Source organism: Plectropomus leopardus, chromosome 16 (assembly GCF_026936395.1).
Source record: "Plectropomus leopardus strain MGB_pleo_1.0 chromosome 16, ASM2693639v1, whole genome shotgun sequence".
Classification (NCBI taxonomy): domain Eukaryota; kingdom Metazoa; phylum Chordata; class Actinopteri; order Perciformes; family Serranidae; genus Plectropomus; species Plectropomus leopardus.
Window position 1 is genome coordinate 15,664,106 of NC_142191.1, and position 24,449 is coordinate 15,688,554.

Genomic DNA, 24,449 nt, shown 5'->3' on the forward strand with positions numbered 1-24,449 from the left:
AGTATAAAATAGCATGAAAATAAAACACTCAAGTAAAGTACAAGTGCCTCAAATTCATACTTAAGCACTTAAGTAGTACATAATTACATCCCACTTGTGCCTTGCTGTAATTTAATTACATATATTTTTTTACAGTAACTTACAATTACATTTATTTTTGAATTAAATTACTATAAACTAGTTACTCCCGAACACGCTTTATTATTACCTCACAGTTGAGCTAAAATTACTACTGGAGTAGGAGCATTTTTCCCAGTATGTAATGTTCGCGTCAGCCACGTTTTAGATTCCGGAAATGTTGTCGGAGTGAGAGGTCTGTCTCTTTGTCTCCTCTCTGGCCGTGCAGCTCTGCAGCAGTGCAGCAGCTCCGCCAGAGCCATTCTGTCCTGCCGTCAGTGACGAAGATGATGGTGATTACGCCGAAGCGAGCCAACTACACTTAAATCCACGACTCATTTTTTTTTTTTGCATAGTTTCAATTTAGCGTCTTGTAAAGAATCCGCGAAGCCGGGAAGGATTCAGAAACATCGAGAGAAACGGGTCTGGTAAGTGTACGGATGACTGAAGGCCCGAAATCTGCAGCCAAGAGCCCGCTAGTTTCAGGAAAAGGAGCGCAAGGGAGGGAGTCATTTCCTTCACCGCCATTTTGTGATAACAAGGAGCCGAAACCGAAGCCAAGAATTGCATGCTGCCAGGCTGAACATAAAGAAAATACCGTATCTTCACTCGCTATTTTCACGACTTATATTTATTTCGCTAGCGGATGCTAAATATTATTAGCAGCCGGGAGTTAACCTTGGCTAGCCTCTTTCTGTTCGTTGCTATCCATCGTTGCCACACCAGCTAACAGTAGGCTCCACAGCTCGTATCGACCGGTAATGTTAACTTTTATTTCCTCGGCTATGTGGTTTTATCTTCACCGCCACTTACCACTAGCTTTATTTATTAGCCGCTAACGTTTGTAAGCTAATGAGCATACATGTCATATTTCACTGCGCGTGGACAGCCATCAGCTAAACATGATGCCGCCGCTTTAAAACACGACACCGAGCTGTGAATAACATTTTTCTTTTTTTTCTTTTTTGTTTACTCCTAGAGTTCACAATGACCAACGAGGAGCCTCTGCCCAAGAAGGTGAGTCATTTTCAGTTTATTTTACCATATCTCACGAGCCCCTTCGTATCTAAATATGAGCTTTATTAATTAATGAGTTTTTCTAACCACTTATTGATTTTCTTCTCTACAGGTTCGCCTCAGTGAATCTGACATGAAGACCCTCACCAGAGAGGAGCTGTGTGCAAGGTAGATAACAGCTCTGCAATATGAGATTGATGTGGTATTTAGGTTGAGTTGTTAATGTTTATACACATGTTCTGCTCCTCTCAGGTGGAAACAGCATGAAGCATATGTCCAGGTCCTGGAGGCCAAATATACAGAGCTATGTTGTAAGTACATCTGCTGTTACTATAATTGAATCCAATGCAACATGTGTTGTCACAGCATTAATAATTGCTGCATTTTGCACATTGTATTTGGCTGCTTGTGAAAGTCTCCTGATGCATTTTCTTTTCATCTTCTCTTCTCTGTCTCAGCCAATGACGTGCCGGGGCTGAAGGAGTCGGAGGAAAAGCTCAAGCAGCAGCAGCAGGAGTCTGCACGCAGGGAGAACATCTTGGTCATGCGACTTGCCACCAAGGAGCAGGAAATGCAAGAGTGCACAGTATGTATCTATTCATTCACTTTTCTTAATGCTTTTGATTTCCTGGGGAACTTGCTTTTCATTTGTCTCAAAGGAGAGTATTATTGCACTTCTTAAACTGATGTTGACTGCCTCTGACAGCCTCTGATGCTCTACACAGGGTCCGTCAAAGGAATACATTCATCAAAAATACAGCCTTATTTGGTATTAAAATGAATCAAATCAATCTTTAAAAAAATTTAAAAACTAAAATGGGTGATCAGATATGATTTGTTTTTTTTTCTCTGGTGCATTGTAAAATCTCAAAATAACTTAAATATCTACTTTTTAAAAATAATTTATCAAATGCCCTACAACACTCCACACCAACAACTGCATCTGATTTAATGACAATTTAACAAGAGTTTTTCAAGGGAAACCAAATGGATACTGTTATAATATGTTCATTGTTTTCCACATGTTCCACCTCAAAATTGTCTCCAATCAAAGTAATTGATATCAGTCATGTTTTTCCTTTAATTTTGTTTTTTATAAAATTGATCAAAAGTTTAATTCTGAGTGGCATTTAAAACATTTTAAAAAGTAGACGTTGCCTTTAGACGTAGGAACCCTGTTTACAGATGTTCCCTATGACTGTAATTTATCACAATATCTGGCTATTCTGTGGCTGCAGCTAACTCTTGCTTTCATTAATGATTAATTATTGGACTTTTTGAAGGAAATTGATCATGAGTTTAACATCAGATGTTCACCACAAGTTGCCATGGCGTAAACTCTTCATTACTCAAAATAGTAGCAAAAAACCCAGCAAAGTGCACTGTATTTAATGTCATGAGATACAAAATGTAAGAAGGATTTTGCAAAGTTTTAATCTGCAGATGTTTTGCATTTTTTGTGTAGAAAAACTAAATAATTTCTTAATCCTGAAATTTCCTGTTTTTCTTTCAATAATCTATCAGTTGACATCATTTCCGCACCACGCTGCACCTTGTATTCATTAATTATCATGGCATGTAGGTCAAAGGTAAAGTGTGTCAAAGAGGGCATTTGTTAGCTCTTATCAGATTGACAGCTCAGTGGATCACCCAGTGGCTTTACAGCCACGCTTGCTATTCTTACAGTGCAGCTGAAGTAAACAACACACACTGGTAGAGGTTAGACGGGGTTCAAACTTTTCAACCTTCCTTTTAAACACTGATCTCTAAAAGATACATAATTCAACTGAAATGGCTAAAATGTTAGCTTTGACTCCTATTAGTTGCACCCTTCGCCTCTCATGCAAATATATAAACAAATAAGCTCTGTGGACATTTTGTCACAGGTGAGCAGGTGAGTTTTTGTTTGTTTGGAAAGGGTCCGGTCTTCCTCAAATGAAAAGTATTTGCTGGATGTGATCAGGAAAGAAACTTGTATCTTACAATAGCTGTTGATGAGCGTGGCTTTTGATGTAATGTAAGATAAAGCCGTAAAGCTGTATCAATTCATCCAAGCAAGCATTTTGCAGTTATCTAAATCGAGGCTAGAGGCTCTTCAGCAGTGATGGATCATACCATTTGAAAAGACAACATGCAGAAAATGAGAAAGTTCTTATCTTTAAGTCATATTATGCATGAAGCAGGCATCCAAGAGACTCAGCGCATTAAACTAAAAGGCAAATATAGCACAATAAAACGAGCGTGATTCTGGAGTTGTCTTTCACTTTTACTAGTGAGCCTGTTTACAGATGGTAATCGACAATCTCACATATTATACCTGTTAGTGGCCCAGTTTATTCAGCTGAGGCTCAGGATTGAAAGTCATCTGATTAATATTGAAAGACATTTGAATTGTTGAGACAGAATATTTTAGTAGAAATTACTTATGTGGCCCCATAAATGGGAGCTGAAGCTGAAGGACTGGTACTTGTAACAATCAGAACTTCTTCATTAGTTGTGATATATTACACTTTACCTGTCAGTAACGCCTGTTTGTTTTATCCTGCAGACCCAGATCCAGTATCTCAAGCAAGTCCAGCAGCCGAGTGTGGCCCAACTGCGGTCATCCATGGTGGACCCGGCCATCAACTTGTTTTTCCTCAAAATGAAGGCTGAACTAGAACAGACTAAAGACAAACTGGAGCAGGCCCAAAATGAACTGAGTGCCTGGAAATTTACACCTGATAGGTAAAGACAATCAAAATAACCCCCCTCCCAAAAAAACAGTCAAGACTTCCTCATGCCCCCCACCCTCACTCTCACTGCAGGCATGCAGGAACAATGGTGGGGGGGAAGGCTGACAAATGCTGTACTCACCACGAGACTCAGACTTTACAGAAAGCCAGTCACTGCAAACTGTTTTTGTACTCTTGCACTGTGCCAGCTACATATCACATAACCTAAAGTGAAAAAAAGACAGTATGGTCAGGTGACACTTGTGTTTCAGCTCCCTCCCCTCACCGTCCAAGGGCCTGAAGGAGTCCGGACTGTTCCTGAAGAGGTGGTCACTCACTCCCCGACACGGATATGCCCTCCCCGCCCCCTCAGCTACAAACCAGACAGCTCACATTTTAAATAGGGGGGTTATGGTGGAGGTTGAGTCAGGCAGGGAGCATCCCGAGCCTAAAACAATTGAACATTTTACAGACAATTCCCGTATTTGGTTTGTAAAGACATTTAACTGGATTTACACCACACACATACGCGCTAGTCTGCCTGAGAAACGTAAAGACTTTTTGGACAGTCTAGATACATTGCAGTAACATGAGGACAGTTTAAAGTAAGACTGTGGGGGGAGGAGCCACTAGAAATGATGTTAAGACTGTGAGCGGAGCCAGAGCCTCGGTCCACAGAGGACTAATGGTTCAGGGATGAGGGTCCAGTCGCCCGTGTCTTTGAACATGGGCCCACTCACGGTAGAGTGTATTTACATGTTTTATTTTGTGACTTGTTTCTTTTTTATTGGCATTTCATTTGATCTTGTTTCTCTGAAACAAACACTTACTGCAGTGTGTGTGTGTGTGTGTGTGTGTGTGTGTGTGCGTGCGTGCGTGCGTGCGTGCGTGTGCGTGTGTGTGTGTGTGTGTGAGAGAGAATGTGAATGCATGATTGGCTTTGTTTACACTTGTATAAATATTTGCACTTTGATGAATTAAGCCGAGCTTAATTCCTCAGATACGAACGAAACACACTGCTGTAGGTGCACAGAGTCCTGTTTTCAAGTTGTGGATGCAAATGTCTTTAACAAGTCATGTTATGAGTTGATGAGAATGTATTTATTGTATTTCTGTGTATTTTTGTCATTGACCTCCTAATCTCTCCCTCAGCTGTTGACGCTAACTTAGACGTTATTTCTCACCTGTGTGGCGCAGATCTGTAGCCACGGTTTTCAGAATCAAACACGTGGAATCTGTTCTGGTTTTTTTTCTGTCTCAAAACTAATTTACACCCAGGTCTCTCAAACTTAAGTGAGAGCTGGCGTTTTATACGTCGTCATTTAAGAGCTAAAAGTAGACGTCTTCCCAGTCCTCTGGAGAAATTAATGGTTATGATTACTATGAACTGAGAAGAAATTTAGTAAATGCAATGATATTCAGTGCATTTATAACAAACATTGTTTGCCATCAGTTTCTGAGCTGTTACCACTTAAATGACTGTATTTTAGGGTACAGTTACTGAGCCAATAATGTTAATATTGCTTTTCCTCTGGCCAGATGACTTCCACAGGCATAGACTAAACAGATGGCACTTAGTTATGCTTTTTAATTTTGTATATGCCATGTCATTTTATTGCAAATTTGGCTTCTTGATTAGAGTTTTTTTAAAGCACAGCTACAAAAACTGCTAATGCAAAAGTAAAATGTGTGCAGGACTTTTGGAGGATGCCTTAATCTGTTGTGAAGTTGAGAAAGCAGCGCCTTAAGGTGTTAGAATTTTGTGTTGAAACACTTCTTGCTCTTGTGTGTTTTAAGTGATGACTAAACAAAACCAGTGCCTGGTTCTGCCCTCAATATTTCCTTTTGTTGCAACTCACAGTCAGGGGTTGTTATTTAAATTGCAGGGGGTTTTGTAGCTTGTCATTCTGATGTTACTCTGTTACATTTTTTATTCTGCTTCTTCCTCACACTCAGTGATGTAGCATTTAAATTTGGTAGTGACAGAATTGCTTCTGTTTCTAAGAGCTCATTTTTCTTCAATATGCAAAATGGTGAATTAAGTGTAAGAATGGATGCGCTGGTTCCATAGAAATGTGGTCAAGGTAGTTTGTTTTGGGTTTCAGCCACAGTGAGGGCCTTATATTTAAAACATACTCAGAATTAAGCTTTTTAGCTTGAGAAAAAAATGTTTACTTTGTGGAACTTAAACAGGAAAATACTTTCCAGTATTTGTACAGAACAGGCTTGTGCCAGTTTTATGTTGCATTGGAATCTAATGCCGACAATGAAAATCCTGTTGTGATTAGAGTCATTTAGGGAGGGTCAGGGTGGAGAGTTGTGGATCAGACAGTTGGGACAGATCTTTGCCTGTGGTGTTTGTCTCCTGGTTCACTTCGTGATGTGAGACTTGTCTCCCTTGCAGCCAAACGGGGAAGAAACTGATGGCCAAGTGTCGAATGCTGATTCAAGAAAACCAGGAGCTGGGAAGGCAGATGTCCCAGGGACGCATCGCCCAGCTGGAGGCAGAGTTGGCCCTTCAGAAGAAGTACAGCGAGGAGCTCAAGACCAGCCAAGACGGTAAGAACATTATATCTCAGCTGACTACGTTCACTTAGTGCGACTGTTTTTAACGAGCTACCGTCGATTTGATTTATGATTTTGTCCCTTGCTCCTGATCTCTGTCTCCTCCAGAGCTGAACGACTTTATCATCCAGCTGGACGAGGAGGTGGAGGGGATGCAGAGCACCATCCTCGTCCTGCAGCAGCAGCTGAAGGAGTCCCGTCAGCAGCTGTCTCAGAATCAGGGGGCACTGGCTGGAGCAGGACCCAGCAGGACTTCACCCGCTGCTTCCTGCTCGTCCGCTGAACCGTCCACCCAGCCCGAGCAGGCCAACGCCCCCTCCGAACCACTGGGCAAGGACTACGGAAGGGTCTCCAATGGACCAAGCAACGGCAACTCATCCCAGAGGAGCGAGACCACCACGCCCAGCCTGTACCGCGAGGTCAGCAGCACCGAGGAAGACTTTCCCATGTCCCCCATGGTTTCCAGCCCCGGTGAAGCAGAGACCAAACTATCCAACCACTCTGAGGAGGCGTCAGGGAGTCAGACTGCTGCTGGGAGAGTCGGAGGAGCCGTGGGTTTCGGGAGCCAGCTGAGCGCGGGGTACGAGAGCGTGGACTCTCCAACAGGCAGCGAGACATCATTGACTCAGCATTCGAATGACACGGACTCCACCACCGACCCCCATGAGGACAAGGCTGCCCTGGTGACCAAGGGCACCAGGACTGCAGGGTCACGGCATGCTCAGAACGGCCTGGACTCCAGCACGGGCGACAGTGCGGTTTTGTAATGTACTTTGACATGTACTGTCTTTTTTTTTTTTTTTTTTTTTATACAATTCAAACAAGGCAACAAATGCGTAGTCTGTAACACAGCGCTGCTGTCCGAGACGTTTTGTTTTCACCCCCCTCCCCTCGCCTATCGTGATGCCTCTGTCACATTTGTGTTGCTAAACAGGGATATAACAGGTATTGGTTAATGTTAGATTTGAATTGAGTGGATGTATGATTTAAAACTAGAGCGTTTCATTCTGCTGTTTCTTTGAGCATGTCGATGCTGTTCTCGTTTGAGCTCTTGACACTGAAATCAGGCATCTGGTGTTGTAACTCATCGTCAAAAGTCAGTAAAATCACTGAATTACACTAGCTTCGCAATATTCAAGGTCATTTTTAGATGTTGGCCTGTATTTTTTTTAATGCAATTTTAATTTTTCATTGACAAAAAATTCTGTTCAAAAGACTCTGTTGAATTGTGAGTAGTTTATATGCGATGTTCATATTATTCTGACTTCAGTCCTTTTCATGTACTGACCAAATACCAATAAAGACTTTTAATACTACACAGTGAAACCCATTATTACTACCCATTAGTACATACATATGGAAACTCATTGCTTATATAACATTGGCTCAGCTTTAGCATAAATATTTAAATTTCCTCACCATATAAATCTATCCCACTGAGTCTAAAAGGCTGCTCCTTGAGTGACTTAACAAAATAAAAGTATTAAACGTTTGCCTTATTTCAAGGTAAACTATAATGAGAGGATGAACATTTATACAACTACAGGGGTTTTGCTTGTGTTGTGACTTAGTCTTTTTATGGTTTTATATTAATGTGAGATTAGTGTAATTAAAGTCAGTGGCTCTTAAGGGGCCGCTTCTTCATCATTGAGTTAACTGATGACCCCTGACTAAGTGATATTTAATGGATATTGCATATCATATTCAATGCATAACAATTACAGTACAGAGCAATAGATAAAATGTACAATTAAACACAAACAGTGAATACAATAACTGCATGAGGTTTGTGTAAAAATAAGGATTTGGATAAATTTTGAGCAGATTATTTCCTTTGAATATTGCATCACAGATTTTTATGTCTATTTTATGTATATTTTTTGGAAATATATGTATTTAATATATATATATATATATATATTTGAAAATTCTAACAGTCATGAACACTTAACAAGCTTTTTAAAATTTTAATTAAAATTTTCACTTTTTTGTTGTATTTTTCTAATGCAGGATGGCTCGTTCTCTCTCTGTTTATATATATATATATATATATATATATATATATATATATATATATATATATATATATATGTACACATATGGTGGAGACCTGTCTTGTCCTGCCTGAGCATGAGGGAAGAAAAACAACAAATTTGTCCAAAAAAGAAGCCCACTGTGCCAATTGTGTGTATGATTGTTAAGAATAAACATAAGATTGAGCAGATTATTCCCTTTGAATATTGCATCAAATATTTTTCTGTCTGTATTGTATGTGTATATACATATATATATATATATATATATATATATATGTGTGTGTGTGTGTGTGTGTGTATACTGAATATATTTATTTCATTCATTCACTCAAACATTATATAAGTAACGACATGCAATTACACACAGCCCATGTTAATCTCTGAAAACGTATTCTTCATGTTTTACTACTTGTGTTTTTGTTGGTTTTTTTCTATTATTACTATTAATTTGGGGATGCACTGGAATTAGAACGGTCTGGAAATGGGTTGAGAACTGTATATATGTCCTATAACAAAACGTATTTGTTGTCTTACGTCTACCTTATTTTCAATATAAATGGTTAAATTTTTCTTTTATTCAAATCGCTTGTTTTACACATATTTTCTGCAGTTATTGCCTTCACTATTTGGGTTAATTGTACAGTTTATCAGTTCTGTGCTGCTATATGAAATATCCATAAAATATGTAACTTAGTCAGACAGTTTCCCCTAAATAAATATAATTTGCAAAGCACAGTAATGTAAATATAGTATGAATAAATAGTAGAAGTCTTGATTAAATGCGTGGCTTCGAAACTTTAAATTTAATGGCGCTCAACACAATGTGGCTTTATAGTAAATAAACAATACCACTCCAAAACACACAGTGGCGCTGTGGTGCATTTTCCCAACAGCAGTTACGGCAGCGGGGCAGATCTGCAGAGTGTCAACAGAGCTCGGTGCAGTCGGGTGCAGTCGGGTCGTGCAGTGTGGACAGACAGGAGCGACACTCTCAGACAAGCTCTCCAACTTCATCCAGCTATCTCTCAGAATGAACACCGAGCCTGTTGTCATCGTCTCTGCTGCGCGGACACCTATAGGTTTGTTTTAATGTACCTTTAACGCCATACGTGTTCATTTAAGACAGTTTGCCAACATTTACTGTTGCTACATTGTGGCTCCTTCATGCATTTGTCAAATTAACTCTATTGGAAATGTAGAGACCGTGTTTCTTTATAAATAGTTACAATAGCATAAGATATTTTTTATTATCAAATGTGTCGTTTAATTTGGCAAAGTGGTTTGATGTCACTCAATTAAATAAGCCGAGTCTTGCCTGCTGCGCTCTGATTGGTCCGCTCGTGTGTCCGCAGTGTTCTGTGACCTGTGATTGGCCAGTTGGTCATAGTGCCACGGAGCGCGAGCGTCCTACCATTGGTTATCAAAACATGTACATACTTCCCTATAATACATCCATGGTACAGCGTGACAGAGCAGGTTAGACGTGTTTCCTCTCCAGGATGAGAAACAATTCACCTGAATGCAAGGCGTGTATTCAGTAATGTAAACTATTTGATGGCACAGCAACCTTAAATGACTCGGACTAATAGGAGCCTTATATAACTTTATATCTCGTACTTAAGTGTGGCCCCCTCTGCCCAGAGAGTTTACATTTTAACTTGTGACTGCAGAATATACAGTACTCCAGAGCAGAGTACCCCATATACTTAAAATGTATTGCTTTAGGTCATTGATACTCAACTAAGCTGAGAGCATTCCCGTTTTAAGGACAAACTTCAGTCATCAGATTTGGGGGGGGGGTATTTCACAGATGTGCTTAATTGTATAATTTTGGGAATTTTTAGAGAAAAAATGCGTTTCAAATCCATGTAGGTTTTGGGGTTCTGGAGGTATTAAAAATAAATACAAAATAAACTATTTAATTGAAGGACAACCAGTCACAGACCTCATCTGTGCCCTGCAGAAAGACAAATATGCACCATGATGTCGGGTAGTTTCTAAAATAATAAGTCATGTAGATCATGATGTCAATACTGGCGGTAATTTTTTTTAATCAGCTTATGGGTTAACCTTTGAAACCGTTCAGATGCCTTTCACAAATAACCTATTTGAGTCTTTGAAGCGTGAGCAAATTGGTGCGATTTCTTTGAAGAAACATGAGGGGAAAAAGCAATGAGCAACCTGGTAATAAATGTTTCACAAACTGCAAGAGATTAGAGGATCTAGAAAATTATTCTTTTTATAAAGCTAGGGAAAAATACCGAGGGGAATAAGAAAAAAGTGTTGAAAAACTATAGCAAGAAATATCATAAATACATCCATAAAAATTATGTTACAAAATTATTATAATTTTTTTCAGCACTTTTTCCCAGATCATTTTTGTAATTATTTCTTTATTTTATTTTATTATTATTTTACTTATTTTCAGGTAATTTTCTAGTACTTTTTAATAATTTCTTGCTAGCGTTTTGGTCATTTCTTCTGTTGCTGCTAATTACTTCTCATGTTTTTCAGGTTTCAAATGGTTAATTGAATAATTATTGCTGCACTAAAACCAGCCAAAGCAGAACAAACATTTTCTATTTGATACAGTCATTTGGGTTGTATCAGCCTCAAAAAGGCAGTTACACATCTCCTCTCCATGTAAAACGGTGTGGTAACAGTGTTTCAGGGGGTTGAGCCTTTGAAACTTAGTGCCTCATTATGTGCTCATGCAACAATACCTTCGCTCCACTTTTACTCAGGGTCCTTGAACGGTGCTCTGTCCACGGTGCCGCTGCCTGACCTGTGCTCGGTGGTGATCAAGGACGTTCTGAAGCGAGCTGCGGTGAAACCAGAAGAGGTCTCTGAGGTTATCATGGGACATGTCCTAACAGCAGGTGAAAGCTCAGGAGGTCACTGAGACAACAAGAGCTCCCATGTTCTATATATGCCAAATAATATGTGTTGTGTAAACAGGTGTTGGGCAACAGGTGGCTTTTCTTTCTTTCATAATATTTCAACTCAACTATTTAACTCACTTTGTCTCATCTGTTGTTTTTTTTCCCTCTTGCTGTACTGAAGGTCAGGGGCAGAACCCGGCACGTCAGGCCAGTGTTGGGGCAGGTATCCCGTACCCGGTCCCGGCCTGGAGTTGCCAGATGGTGTGTGGCTCTGGGCTGAAGGCTGTGTGTTTGGGAGCTCAGTCCATCCAGACCGGAGAGTCCGCTGTGGTGGTGGCAGGAGGCATGGAGAGTATGAGCAGGGTAGGTTAGGACACGAGATGCATCAGAGGGGAATATGAAATTGCAATCATATCAGATGGATGATAAGACAAAATAAGAGAAGATAGGATAACCCTTTATTTGTCCCACAGTGGGAAAATTCACAGTGTTACAGCAGCTATGAGGTACAGTATAAGCAGCGAAAGAGCAATAGAATAGTAACAAAAAAACAATGACAAATATAAAATATTAAAATGTTAGATAATAAAAAACATGGTATGGAGAACAAGGGCCATAGTGTTTGGGTAGCCTGCAATAAATCGAGCTTGGTGTATAACTTCCGTACTTTTTTGGGTACTGCCTGAAATGTTTCCATAGCACTGAGTAACGATAGTTACTGGAAGCTTCAAGGTGTTAAAATCTCAGATTTAAAAGTCTATTAGCGTGCACATGAACATTTATTACCTCCACATGTGATGTTTCGGGCCCGAGCCCTTCTTCAGACACGGCCCGAAACGTCACACATTGGGGTAATAAAAGTTCATGAGAGCATCATCTCGTGTGCAGACTCTGTTTTTGTATTTTCATAATTTTGTTTGCTCATCAGCTGATCAGCTGATACCCGATTATATACATTATTTTTGCCTTTTTTAGACTCTCAAACTACATTTGGGTATTTAAATGGCACTAAAACTGAACATTTCGAAAAGGTATCCAACCCTAGATGTACATGTGGCAGTCCTAATATGAGTGCAAACAACCCAACAAAATAGCTCAATGCTCATGCAAGAACTCCTCTGAACAGATTTGCTCATTAGTAGTACCTATGAGTGATTTAAGGTATTCAGTTTTCTCTTAAGGAACAAAATCACGAGTGGTCTAAACTAGAGATGTGCAATATTATCAGCACGTCATCAGTATCAGCAGATATTAGCTTTAATATTAAATATTGGAATCAGCCAATATACTGATTTCTAGTGATAGAGTGGAACAAGTAGCCTTGTATGGCAAAATACGGGATGTTGATTGTGCTAATTACAGGGCTCCCACAGTCCTGGAAAACCTGGAAAAGTGAATTTTAAGTTCCATTTTCCATGTCATGGAATTTCTAAAAAAAAAATCATAAAAAGCTTTAGAAATGTCATTGAAATTTGTTGTGTGTTATGAAATAGTAATCTTCTGTGGATAACCTTCCGCATAATGTAGCATAACACCAAATTTACGTCCTGTAGCTGACAGCGTAATATAGCTGTAAAATGGGTCGCTGTTTGGCAACATTGTGTTTATCAAATACATGCTTGATACATACCCATGATGGAGCTGCAGTCACTTTTCCTGCCGATCTTCAGTGTTAACCTGCTCAAATGTCTCCATGTTTATCATTTACATCACGAAAATCCCAAAGTTTTACATGGTCTGAGTTATCTGGTGTGCCTTCTAAAGGAAGAGATCTCTCGCTGCTCCAACACGGCTGATTCAAATGATCGACTCGTTGTGAACTCCTGAAGCTGCTTGATAACGAGCCCGTTGTTTAATTCAGCTGTGTTGCAGCAGGGTGAGATGTTAAACATTCAGCACAAGTGGTGTTTGAGGAGAGGTTTAGGAGACGCTGATCTAGTATCTTACAAAGTGCATTGGCAAGTACGTGAACAGTTCCGGTCACAGCATAAACACCATGCAAACACGTGTTGAAAGAGCAAGCATGGGTGTGTTTGAAATCACATACCAGTTATTTTTACTTTTACTAAGTACTGCAACTGGCAAAGTATGGACTGTTGCATGCAGTATGCACACAACTGTGACGTACAACTTCTCCATAACACCTCTTTTTTATATATCTGTTACCATCTGCTGTTGTTACTTTGCAAATTATCTAATTAAATCTTTAAGTAACAACCGCATACATTATGGATTCAGACATTTTATGTTACTAATATAAGCCTACATATGCCTTTCTCTATCATTTTGTTCATTTTTTTCCTTTGGTAATCACTGTGATTATTTCGTTCACTTAAATATATATAAGAATTAGATTATTATTTCATTGGTCATCAGTAACTTTAATGTCATTCGTCACTGCGGCTTGTCATCTGTTTGCCGCTGAACTGCTGCGATGAATCTGACGCTACGCAGAGGATTGTGGGTAAGAATAGCCAGAAAAGCATGCTGGCTTGCATACTGCAAAATCTGACCAGATGTAGTAGAACATCCTGGTATTTTTGGCATACTGCGTCTGACACACTGTGTATTGAGACATAAGTATAGCTTATCACAGCATATCTCCAGCGTGAGAAGTCTTAACTGTTTGTTTCCTGGTTCCACCAAAGGCTCCTCACACGCTGCAGATGAGAACAGGTGTGAGGATGGGCGACGCCTCCCTGCAGGACTCCATGGTGGCTGACGGCCTCACAGACGCCTTCCACAGCTACCACATGGGCATCACAGGTGTGCACGGCTGAGATTAGACAAAACCCCTGACAGTGATACATCTCGATGAATTGTCATTGTTGTGTTAAATTTTATTACGTTTTATCAGCTGAGAACGTGGCGAAGCAGTGGGGAGTCAGTCGCGAGGAGCAGGACCAATTTGCTGTCAAGTCCCAGAACAAAGCAGAGGCTGCACAGAAAGCAGGACACTTTGATCAAGAGATTGTCCCAGTCATGGTGCCGTCCAGAAAAGGCGAGGAGTTGTTCAATTATTGACTGTCAACTGATCAAATCTTTTGTCTGTTTAGTGCACGAACGATAACATTTGTCATCTTCAGGTCCAGTGGAGGTGAAGGTGGACGAGTTTCCTCGCCACGGCAGCAACATGGAGAGCATGTCTAAGCTGAGACCCTGCTTCATTAAAGACGGCAGTGGCACCGTCACGGCTGGGAACTCCTCAGGTTCGACAGTTGGTGTTGCATTATTATTATTTTTTAAAATTTGGAAATGTTACTGAGGTTGTCTGCCTGGATCTTTTCTCTTTTTTTTTTACTGCAGGCATCAATGATGGAGCAGCAGCTACTGTCCTAATGAGCCAATCAGAGGCTGCGAAGCGTGGCGTAAAACCCATGGCCAGAATCGTATCGTGGGCTCAAGCTGGCCTTGACCCGTCTGTCATGGGAACCGGACCGATACCAGCCATCAGGAAAGCGGTGAGAAATCACAAAAGCTCACAACGGTTAAGAAAATGCTCCTTTGTCTTTATTTTTACATCATTTCCGTCTTGTTCTCTGACAGGTTGAGAAAGCAGGCTGGCAGCTGGACCAAGTCAACTTATTTGAGATCAATGAAGCGTTTTCTGCCCAGTCTGTTGCTGTGGTTAAAGAGCTCGGCCTGAATGCAGACAAGGTGACTCTTGTGACAGGGGATCTTGTTTGAGATTTGAAATTTGAAGTCGTGTTTCAGTGTGTGGAAATATCACTCCAGAATCCAACCGTATTGTAACACACCTTCTCTCCAGGTGAACGTGAGCGGTGGTGCCATCGCTTTGGGCCATCCCATCGGCATGTCTGGCTGCAGAGTGCTGGTGACCTTGTTGCACGCACTTCAAAGGACTGGAGGCCGAAAGGGCGTGGCATCTCTCTGCATAGGAGGAGGGATGGGCATCGCCATGTGTGTGGAGACGGTTTGAGGAGAAAAATCTGATGTCGCCGCACAGATTGCACTTGATCTTTTTAATGGATAAGGGATACTTAAACTCATCGTTTACACTGTGGGCCATGATATGAAATGCTGACGGTTTACCTGGATTTTTCTAAACACTGTACTTAAGATGGAAGTGATGAGAATTTTTGGATGTTATCCAACTATAGCTCGCCATTCTCACTGTGAACTTAAATTCAGCCTTCCTCAGGTTGTAGCTGTGTAGCGTGTGACTTTGTTAGGGGATTTTAGATGTCAAAATAATGTAAAATCTAGTGTTTAATGACAACTTAAACATGTTCCAGTAATAATGTGCTATGTAAGCACCATGCTACAGCTGGTAGTTTTTAGCAAGCAATCAATGAGGACTAATTGTTTACCCATTTAAAAGGGACAGTTCACCTAAAAATTTAAATCTAATGAAAAAAGATGGCCCTCGGCTTGTAGTGCTCAATACACCCCCAAAAGAATGGAAAAAAAACCCTCAACATAAATGTCTCAGAGGGATGCATGCAGCTACAGCTAGCTTACCTAGCACGAGCTAGCAAACATGACGGGTCAGCAGAAGTTGATGTCATTTATGTCAAATTTCATGCTGTCACAAGCCTCTCGAAACATGAGCAGATGCACTGTTCCTTCTGCACAGTGGTCCAGTTTGCGGGTGTAGTTTGGTAGAAAGAAAATAGTTCCTACTTGAAACTGCTTACAACAAGCTCTGTGAATTATCTTTAATAACTGGGTCATGATTTCTGCAAAGAGACATTGATGTTGAGTTTTTCCAAATGTATTTTTGGCACTTTAACCACCACAAGGTGAGTGCCATGTGGTTGCATTATATTTGAAAGAAGGCAGACATCTCTACTGACAATATTTCCAACTGAGGCTGGGTGATAGGGGCTGAAAATTATATTGCAATATTTTTAGACTGTATCTTGATACAGGATATATATCTCGATAGGACTGTCTGATAAGTGGAGAAAAGTACACCACTTTACTGTAATGCAACCTTTAAAATCAGAATTTAAGCACCATTTATTCCATATCATGATGTAAAAATATCCGATATCTAAGACGATATATAATCTCATATCAATACGATATATCTTTATATTGTCGAGCCCTATTTCCAACACTAAGCAACTGGCGCCAAAACAATCTTGACTGAGAAATAGCACTACAGGTAAGAGGACAATAATGTTTAAGGGGTGAACTGTCCTTTTTAGGATGACCTGCTTTCAGTACAACTGAAAAAAGTGGAACGTTTAAACTGCAAATGCAAGGCTTTTAGTGCCCAGTATGGACAGGCTTTAGTGCCCAGTATGGACATGTATTTAGTGCCCAGTATGGACAGGCTTTAGTGCCCAGTATGGACAGGCTTTAGTGCCCAGTATGGACATGTATTTAGTGCCCAGTATGGACAGGCTTTGGAAGATGTGCTACTTTCTATGTAGCTCATTTTTAACTTGTGGTGTAATTTTATTAAATAATAGTGTCCAGCTATCGATGGATTTAGATCGCTCTAAACACTGATTCTGATCAACATTCCAGTTTCTCTATCAATGAACACAGCAGCCTGGAAACACAGCTAAGTGCCATAACGTTAAGTATACCAGCCTTCTCTAACCTCGTGCTTCCTGTACGTAGCATGATGTTTGTGATTCCTGTAATCTAGCTGTACTACATATCAATAAAGAATTAAAAACCATAGAGTGAACCTTCTTTGAGACTCATTTATCGCAATAACCAAAGCTAGCCAATCTGAATTAACAAATCAACGGTCATTTACAACCATTGGAGCTTTATTAAGTGTCCAAGAAAAACAAATCACTTACAGTTCCTCTGGAAGCGAGCGCCCCGAGGGAGAGGGAGTGGGAGAACAGTAAACAGGCAAAGTGCACGGCCTACACTAGAGCAACAGCCATGAAGAGCTCCTTGCGTATAAATACAGATGATGGACCTGTCGGGACCAAACGCAGCCTTTTAACCCTCTAGAGCTCCCGACTGCACGGCATCCTGGTACGACATTCCGCCCTCCTTCTGCTCCGGGAACAGTTTGATGAGGTCGTCGATACGAAGGATGGTGATAGCGGCCTCAGTGGCAAACTTGAGGCTCTTTGTCTTCACCATGGTGGGCTCGTACACGCCAGCCTGGCGGTTGTCTCTAGGCTTGCCGTTGACCAAGTCCAAACCAATCCTACAAAACAAACCAAAACAAAAAATGTCAAATCCTGTCTCTCCGTTATATGGCTGTTGATCTTGCCCTCTGCTTTTAGGCTAAGGGGCTCCAGGTCCTCATTGTCTCCCCAATTTGCAGACATTTTTGATGTCTGCTGTGTTTTGAGTTAGCTGGCAGCTGCTTTTTAAATCTTCCCGTGTTGGGCCCCGCCCATAACAGGTCGTCAAAACGTCACACGTGACCCATCAGCCAGCTCACACTTTTTACACGTGTCGTTTCCCACCGTTACTACCACCGCTGCCAACATAAAGGCAGTTAAACTCTGTTCCCCCATTTAATGTTCGTATCTTTCACACAGTATAGAAAGCAGAACATTTCTGCCTTGAACAAGCATAATTAAAAGAATAATAATAACTAATAAACTTTATATATCGCTTTCCTTAACGAGGCAACAAAGTGCTTTTTAGACAAGCAACAGATTAAAAACAAGGAATCAATAAAACAATAAAATAAAATGCAAATTATACAGCGATCATATATTAATACTGGAAAAAAGTACAAAGAGTGGGGTACATCGGCTGTGAAGGGATGATAAAACCTAGCAACAGCCACATATTAAATATTCATTAATGCTTTCCTATATAAGAGAATCTTAAGAAGGGATTTAAAAGATGCTAATGATGTACTGAGTCTTATCTCAGTATGCAAAATGTTCCACAGCAAAAATGCAGCTTCACTGAATGTAAACAGATATAATAGTCAATAATTTCATGACGGCAGTAAAGAAACACTCACCACTTGAGATTCTTGCGTTCAGGATTAACCTGAGCCTCATTGTGGAAGGCCCGAAGCTTGGCCACCAGATCAGTCGAGTCCTGAGCTGCGTTCACAGCCAGCGTCTTGGGGATGATGAGCAAAGACCGAGCAAACTCAGCAATGGCCAGCTGCTCTCGGGAACCCTAAAGAAACATAAATGATGAGCGACATCTCAGCACTGCAGAAACTTCGATTACAACAAACATTATCTAATCATCTCTTAAAAAAAACAAGAAGTCGAGCCCAGATACCCATCAGCTGTATATGAAAAAAAAAATAATAAAAAAACAATCATTTTTCAGAGGATTTGTCTCACCATGCTGGTAGCGTAATTCTCCAGGTAGATAGACAGAGCTGCCTCCACGGCGCCGCCTCCTGGAACAACAGACTTTGACTCCAGCACCCTCTTGACCACACAGAGAGCGTCATGCAGCGAGCGCTCCATCTCGTCACACATGAAGTCGTTGGCCCCGCGCAAAATGATGGATGCTGATGTGCGTGCTTTGGTACTGAGGGGGTTAACAACAGAAGCAGTATGGTTAACTTAACGGTAAACTGCAGAAATGTATAGGCAGACAGATATGAGGTACTTATCATACAAAGCCTTTTCATTCTCACAACTTTTCCTGCCAGAGCTGCTGTTGAACAATAAAATGCAGAGAAATTCTGACAGTACAGCGGTGCTTATATAACTGCATCAGCACTGTGTTAGAAGTACTCATGTATGAAGTATGAACAGGGTTCCTACAGCTCAAGGTAAGGTAGATTTAAATGCCATTCAGGATTAAATTTAACAGCAATATTACAAAAAACAAAACTGAGGGGGAAAAAAAACTTGAACGGCCATAGTCAACATTTTACCTAAATGTTTTATGGAGCATAAAATATGACCTTTTTGGGCAACTTAAAAAGTCAGTTATCTACTTCAAAAGGAAAAAATAGATTATTTTTCTTTCATCCAAATCTGCATGATGTTAAAGCAAGATGCATTTAGCAAATTATTTAAAATTAAATGCTCCCAATTTTTTTATTTAGATTTTACAATGCAAAGTCTGAAAAGCAATGAGTCATAATATCCCACTTCCTATATCTTAGCATCTTAATGACTTTTAAAAGATTGATTTAAGACAATTTGATGCCAATTAAAGCCTTATTTGAAGATTAATTAATTGAATGCCTTTTAAGACTTTTCAAGGATCCGCAAGCACCCTGATAAAACGTTGCTATATCTAACTGCAATTCTTACTTCTTGACGAGGATGAGCTCGTCGTCACAGATGCGTTCTTGCACAACCTCCTCAGCCTGGCCGAGCATGGTGGCCTCAAACGTCTCCTCTCCCTCCAGGTTGGTCAGAGAAGGGCAGACGGTGGCTGAGAATGGACAAACAAATAACCAAAAGGTTTTAGTTTAGAACACTGAATATAACCGCTTGACCAAGACATCAAAACACAGATACTCAGCACAAACTTCAACATACCTCCTGTTGCCTTGGCAATGCGTTTGAGGTCCCTCTTGAGGACCCTTCTCACTGCCATGGCTCCTACGTCCACAAAGTACTTAAGACACATGTCATCAATGCCACCAGTGGTCAGGATAACGTTGGCACCTGATGCCAAAATCTTTTGGATCCTTTCCTTGGTGATATCGGATTCCCTGAAGCAACAGAAACCGATATTAATTCAGTTTCACCAGTTTTATTTAGATACAACATAACCACAATAAAAAGTTGTCCAGCCCTCAATACTGCTGCAACAGCTCAGATAGAAACTGCTGCTTTATGTTGGGGCTGCTTATATTTTCTCCCACGCGTATCACTGTGTAAACTACTGATTCAGCATCACAGCAAATTTAAATGGGATCACTCTTCAGGACGTGTTTGTGACAGTGGAAGGAGGAGGAAAACAGGCGGTACCTTTGTCTGATCTGATCAAGCTTCTCTGGGTCGCTGATAACGACTTGGACGCCCATCTTCATCTTGGTCTTCTGCAGACTGAAGTCCAGGCAAGCAATCTTGGCGTTGAGGACACGCTTTATCATGCCTGTGGGTTTTACACAAATAACCGTTAAAACTGGCCTTACCTTACAGCTCGAAAGTATGAGGACAAAATAACATTGAGAACCACATTTTATTTAGGGCTGTAATTCTGTTGTTTGGCTGGAAAAGTTGTGACGCAGTTTACAAACTACTGCGTCTACATTCCTTTCTAAGCCAGTGTACTGTCTCCCACGCGTATCACTGCTTACGTCACCAGGTGAGACATAGCAGCAAATTAAATGGGAGTTGGTATTGTGATATATTACACAATGCTATTAAAAACATTTGGAATTTAGGAATTTTAAGCAAGGAATTCACCAACGTCAGTGTGTCGACACACGGACTTTACCCAGGCAGGCTGCGCAGGTACATTAACAGGCGACAAAGAATATATGGTGACATAATTTAGCATTTTTTTATTTTTTAATCCATCATAGAGAACGCCATCCACCATCGAATAACTAGTTGAAATCTTTTGCTGTTGGATACCGTCCCCTCCTATTAAGATGATGTTTCCTATTGCCTGCCCTCTGTGGTGGGTTCAGATGTGGGATAAAAAACATAATGAATGGGAAAAAGTCTCCGACACAGCACCAGCGTGTGATTTGCAGCATTAGTTTGGGTGTCTGGTTTATTTCTACGCAAGCTGTACAAAATATCTTCCTTCTTCTCTCCCTGCTTTTCTCCAGGATAAAATTCTCCAGAAATACACCCACCTGGTGATGAAGTTTCAAATCTGCCCATCTGCTATGTTTATTAGAACAAGCCTAATATCATTGCTGTTTGTGATTGTTTTTCAATGACAATCTTTTTCCACATTTTATCTGCTGTCTAAACAGAGTAAGAGAGACGAGTAGACACACTAGAAGGCTGACAGGTAAGATTAGCTCTACCTGCAACTAGAACAGCAATGTAATGCTAAGGGAAATTAACAGACATATTCAATAACCCAAAATATTATCATTACACATACATAGGCCCGTTTTTGGTTTTGTGCCTGCAGGTAATACCACCTTTTGTGCCAGCTACCACCACAGGTACATTTCAGACCTGTGAGAAACACTGAACAAACCTTGTGATCCAACTGTGCAGTTCAGCGCGTAGCCGTTTACCAAGAAGCTCTCCTTCTGGCTGCGGCCGTGGGCTTTCAGCACATTGACTGAGTTGATGGGATATTTGGCCACCCCTTTGCTGTCAACAAACTTCACAGCAATGGCAGCATCCACCACCATGTTAGCAAAGAAGTCTGCATCACTGAGGACTCGGAGTTAAGGCTGATAAAAAGTTACTCGCTGCTTGCAAACTTCAGTTATTTTGTGGGTTGGATCCAAATTTAACATTTATGTATCGTGCGGCAAAAAGGATACACTCCGATGATTTTGGAGGACATGGAGGTCTTGGCTGCATTGATTAAACACTCTCTGCCCAGGTCATCTGTCCCGATGGTGAGATTTTCATTAATGTAGCGAACTGCTTCCCTAAAAGATGAAAAAGACAAGTTTGCATGTCAAAACATCTGAGCAGACATGAAACACCCAGCGATTATCAGTGAGCCTGTTTACACCTGGTATTAAAATGTGTTTCAGTGATGAGAACACAAGTGAAGAGCTAAGACACAGTCCTGTTCACACCTGCACCTATCACGCCCCTCCAGCTGACCATGTCGTCAGATTTTGTTACTGATGCCCTGTAGCATGCTCACTGGTCATGTTTGCGGTTGTGCAGGTGGAGATGTCGCTGTCAGCAGAATTCGACACATCTATAGGGCAAGATGATGGAAGGTCACACGCAACACGTCTTTCAACTCCATATGAAATGTGAAAAACAACCTGCACTGATGATGTAGTTCTTTTCATGGACGCATCAGCATCTACTAAATATATGTGATGAATTGCATCCCAGAGCATCTTTTGCAAGTGGTTTGAGTGATTTGATCACAGTGTCAAAATGAATGTTAATACCAGATGTAAACAGGGTCAGTGTCCATTTAGAAACACTTGTGAACAAAATTAAGAGGTATCTCTTAGAGCATCTTACTTGCAAGCCAGACGATATCCACTAATGACTGATGTGGGGTGAATCCTCTGCTTCACCAGCTCATCTGCACTCTTCAGCAATTCTGCTGCAAGAATTACCTAAAAGAACATCACGTAATATAGATAATTAGTAAACACTGACAATAGCTTCATTTTTCAGCTGAAAATACTTTGTTACACCACTAGCATAAATGGTTTAAAAAGTTTTATATTGTACCATCGTTTCATTAGGGGTGGCAGAGATAAGGCTGCTCAACCCCTTCAGACACTGACGGACATTTCTCTCTCCTGTTAGCATAGCCACACATCCGTATTAAGAGGCAGATGCATGGTACTAAAACAGGACTTTATAATTTCCTTTTAGCTTCCTCAACATGCAGACTTCAATATTATGTGCACAGCTAGAATTATGTTTACCTTGCACAATTCACTCACTTTTATACCCCTTTTCACAAAATTATCCCTGATTCTTGAACTGGTTCTGTTCATGATTCCTGGTGCTATCTAGTGCAGTAGCCCGTGTACTTCCAGTTTTGAGGCTAAACAATGTAATCAATTTTTCATGTATGGAGGATGTTGCAAAATGCTTAATGGAAGTAGAAAATAGCAGCAAAAATACAGATTGCATTGATTACCTGCGACCATTTGTTCTATTACTACAGATATTTGTTTTTACCCAAAAAACAAGCATGTACCAGGTGTTAATGAGACAACTGTACACTCTGTGACGACGTCTCACTTGTCTTCTCCATCCTCTAAAATATGACATACTCACTGATGTCCTAATGGTCGGCACTTCAGGTCAGGGAAAACCCGCTATTTTTTGTTTCCAGATGAGAACCAACTTGGTTCAGAACTCAGGTTCTGAACCAATTTATTTTGGATCAAAATGCTCTGATTGGTACAAAATTAGATCGTTCAAAATGAGGCACAGAAACCAGGACGCCACTGGTTTTATGTTGGTGGAAAAAGGGTATATGGGAGTATGAGGAACCAGTAGCTCTGACACCATATTGGAGCAGCTGTTGAATCTACTCACCACAGACGTGGTCCCATCTCCGACCTCCTTGTCCTGCAGGTCAGCCAGTTCACACAGGACCTTAGCAGCTGGGTGCTCCACCTCCAGCAGCTTCAGGATGGTTGCTCCATCGTTGGTGATGGTCACGTCCTGTCAAACAATAAGAGACAGATGAGCAACTCAGGCCACGATGGTTTTGTATTTAATCGAGAGAATATAGTACTATGGTAATAGATGTTGAATGTGACACAGACCCCAATGTCGTCCACCAACATCTTATCGAGGCCAACGGGTCCCAGGGAGCTCTTGACGATGTTGGCGATGGATGCTGCGGCCATGACTGCAAACACAAAAGGGAACTGCTACTAGCTACAATCACTAAACAGCATTTACTTTACATTTAAGGACAGTTTACCACGTCTAACTTTACTTATAGTGGCTCTGTCGTGGACTTATCCTGTCATCTTATTGAGTGGGGCTCACAGTAAAGTAGCCACACCTTCAGACCATGACAGTGTTTTTCTGTCCCATTAGCATAGCCGTCCATTCATGGTGTTGCGAGTGGAAGGTACTAAATTGGGATTACAACTTCATAACTAATACTGTTGGCGTAATGCGCACATTGTGTAAAAATAACAGACGTTGCTGTGTTTTGCAGAATTTCAGCACAGACCACAGCAGCGGCTTAAAGTTAGCTAGCATTAGCATTAGCCGCACGTGTGTTACATGCAGTGAATGAAATCACGTCTGCCGTCTACCATCAGCGAAGCGCACAAAATACACAAAGCGTTTCAGAAACGTGAAGTAAAAGAGCACTACGACTCACCATTTTGAGTACGGACAGATTCGCCAGTTGTCCTCTGGCCGAGCACATTTAACGGACCATCTAACATCGACATTTTGGACCACCACACAACCAAGAAGAAAGGAAGCGGCGCAGTGCACTATGGGTAAACCGGCATTAAGCAGAAGGTTCGAGAAGAAGATTTATTAAAAAAAAATAAACTGTAATTATTGTATAAGTACTTTTAATTATGTAAAAGATATCAAATTTATATTTGTGATTAAGTTTCACGCCGACCAGTA

General features: G+C 40.8%; 3 protein-coding genes, 1 long non-coding RNA gene and 1 other non-coding gene across 7 annotated transcripts; 2 read left to right on the forward strand and 3 right to left on the reverse strand.

Annotated features, from left to right (window-relative positions):
- The first annotated feature begins 331 nt into the window (after positions 1-331).
- On the forward strand, positions 332-7,729 carry wtap (WT1 associated protein). Of its 2 annotated transcripts, none has more exons than XM_042483630.2 (8): positions 332-545; positions 1,097-1,134; positions 1,247-1,302; positions 1,387-1,445; positions 1,593-1,720; positions 3,683-3,861; positions 6,253-6,407; positions 6,522-7,729. In XM_042483630.2, exons 2-8 carry the CDS (start codon positions 1,105-1,107, stop codon positions 7,178-7,180), a joined length of 1,266 nt encoding a protein of 421 aa, XP_042339564.1. In that variant the 5' UTR covers positions 332-545; positions 1,097-1,104; the 3' UTR covers positions 7,181-7,729. The 2 variants fall into 2 exon arrangements, with proteins under 2 accessions (XP_042339564.1, XP_042339565.1); XM_042483631.2 differs by lacking the exon at positions 332-545 and adding an exon at positions 660-875.
- A 1,654-nt stretch (positions 7,730-9,383) lies between these two features.
- LOC121938115 (uncharacterized) lies at positions 9,384-13,170 on the reverse strand. Its single transcript, XR_015779190.1, has 4 exons — positions 12,962-13,170; positions 11,470-11,656; positions 11,173-11,271; positions 9,384-9,522 (listed from the first exon to the last, which is right to left on the reverse strand). It is a non-coding gene; the product is annotated as an uncharacterized LOC121938115 (long non-coding RNA).
- acat2 (acetyl-CoA acetyltransferase 2) lies at positions 9,396-16,989 on the forward strand. 2 transcript variants are annotated; one of them, XR_015779189.1, is made up of 10 exons: positions 9,396-9,528; positions 11,194-11,328; positions 11,513-11,694; positions 13,980-14,097; positions 14,189-14,332; positions 14,418-14,540; positions 14,638-14,792; positions 14,878-14,988; positions 15,101-16,609; positions 16,657-16,989. XR_015779189.1 is itself a non-coding variant. In XM_088089651.1 (9 exons), exons 1-9 carry the CDS (start codon positions 9,480-9,482, stop codon positions 15,269-15,271), a joined length of 1,188 nt encoding a protein of 395 aa, XP_087945777.1. In that variant the 5' UTR covers positions 9,396-9,479; the 3' UTR covers positions 15,272-16,989. The 2 variants fall into 2 exon arrangements, 1 of the variants encoding a protein (XP_087945777.1); XM_088089651.1 differs by having other exon boundaries at positions 15,101-16,989.
- A 52-nt stretch (positions 16,990-17,041) lies between these two features.
- On the reverse strand, positions 17,042-24,349 carry tcp1 (t-complex 1). Its single transcript, XM_042504065.2, has 12 exons — positions 24,190-24,349; positions 23,618-23,703; positions 23,385-23,513; positions 22,347-22,444; positions 21,677-21,787; positions 21,382-21,563; positions 20,187-20,313; positions 19,752-19,927; positions 19,521-19,644; positions 18,591-18,783; positions 18,254-18,417; positions 17,042-17,476 (listed from the first exon to the last, which is right to left on the reverse strand). Exons 1-12 carry the CDS (start codon positions 24,260-24,262, stop codon positions 17,263-17,265), a joined length of 1,677 nt encoding a protein of 558 aa, XP_042359999.1. The 5' UTR covers positions 24,263-24,349; the 3' UTR covers positions 17,042-17,262.
- Positions 23,810-23,947, reverse strand: LOC121956020 (small nucleolar RNA SNORA29). Its single transcript, XR_006106654.2, has one exon. It is a non-coding gene; the product is annotated as a small nucleolar RNA SNORA29 (small nucleolar RNA).
- Positions 24,350-24,449: the final 100 nt, after the last annotated feature.

Excerpts from the sequence above, each read along its gene's own strand:
- wtap (XM_042483630.2), top strand. The coding sequence starts at position 1,105 with ATGACCAACGAGGAGCCTCTGCCCAAGAAG. Across the intron at positions 1,135-1,246 it reads AGGAGCCTCTGCCCAAGAAG|GTTCGCCTCAGTGAATCTGA; the intron begins GTGAGTCATTTT and ends TCTTCTCTACAG. Across the intron at positions 1,446-1,592 it reads CAAATATACAGAGCTATGTT|CCAATGACGTGCCGGGGCTG; the intron begins GTAAGTACATCT and ends TCTCTGTCTCAG.
- acat2 (XM_088089651.1), top strand. The coding sequence starts at position 9,480 with ATGAACACCGAGCCTGTTGTCATCGTCTCTGCTGCGCGGACACCTATA. Across the intron at positions 11,695-13,979 it reads GCATGGAGAGTATGAGCAGG|GCTCCTCACACGCTGCAGAT; the intron begins GTAGGTTAGGAC and ends GTTCCACCAAAG. Across the intron at positions 14,333-14,417 it reads CATGGTGCCGTCCAGAAAAG|GTCCAGTGGAGGTGAAGGTG; the intron begins GCGAGGAGTTGT and ends TGTCATCTTCAG.
- tcp1 (XM_042504065.2), bottom strand. The coding sequence starts at position 24,262 with ATGTCGATGTTAGATGGTCCGTTAAATGTGCTCGGCCAGAGGACAACT. Across the intron at positions 23,704-24,189 it reads ATCTGTCCGTACTCAAAATG|TCATGGCCGCAGCATCCATC; the intron begins GTGAGTCGTAGT and ends TTGTGTTTGCAG. Across the intron at positions 21,788-22,346 it reads GGATATCGTCTGGCTTGCAA|GGAAGCAGTTCGCTACATTA; the intron begins GTAAGATGCTCT and ends TTCATCTTTTAG.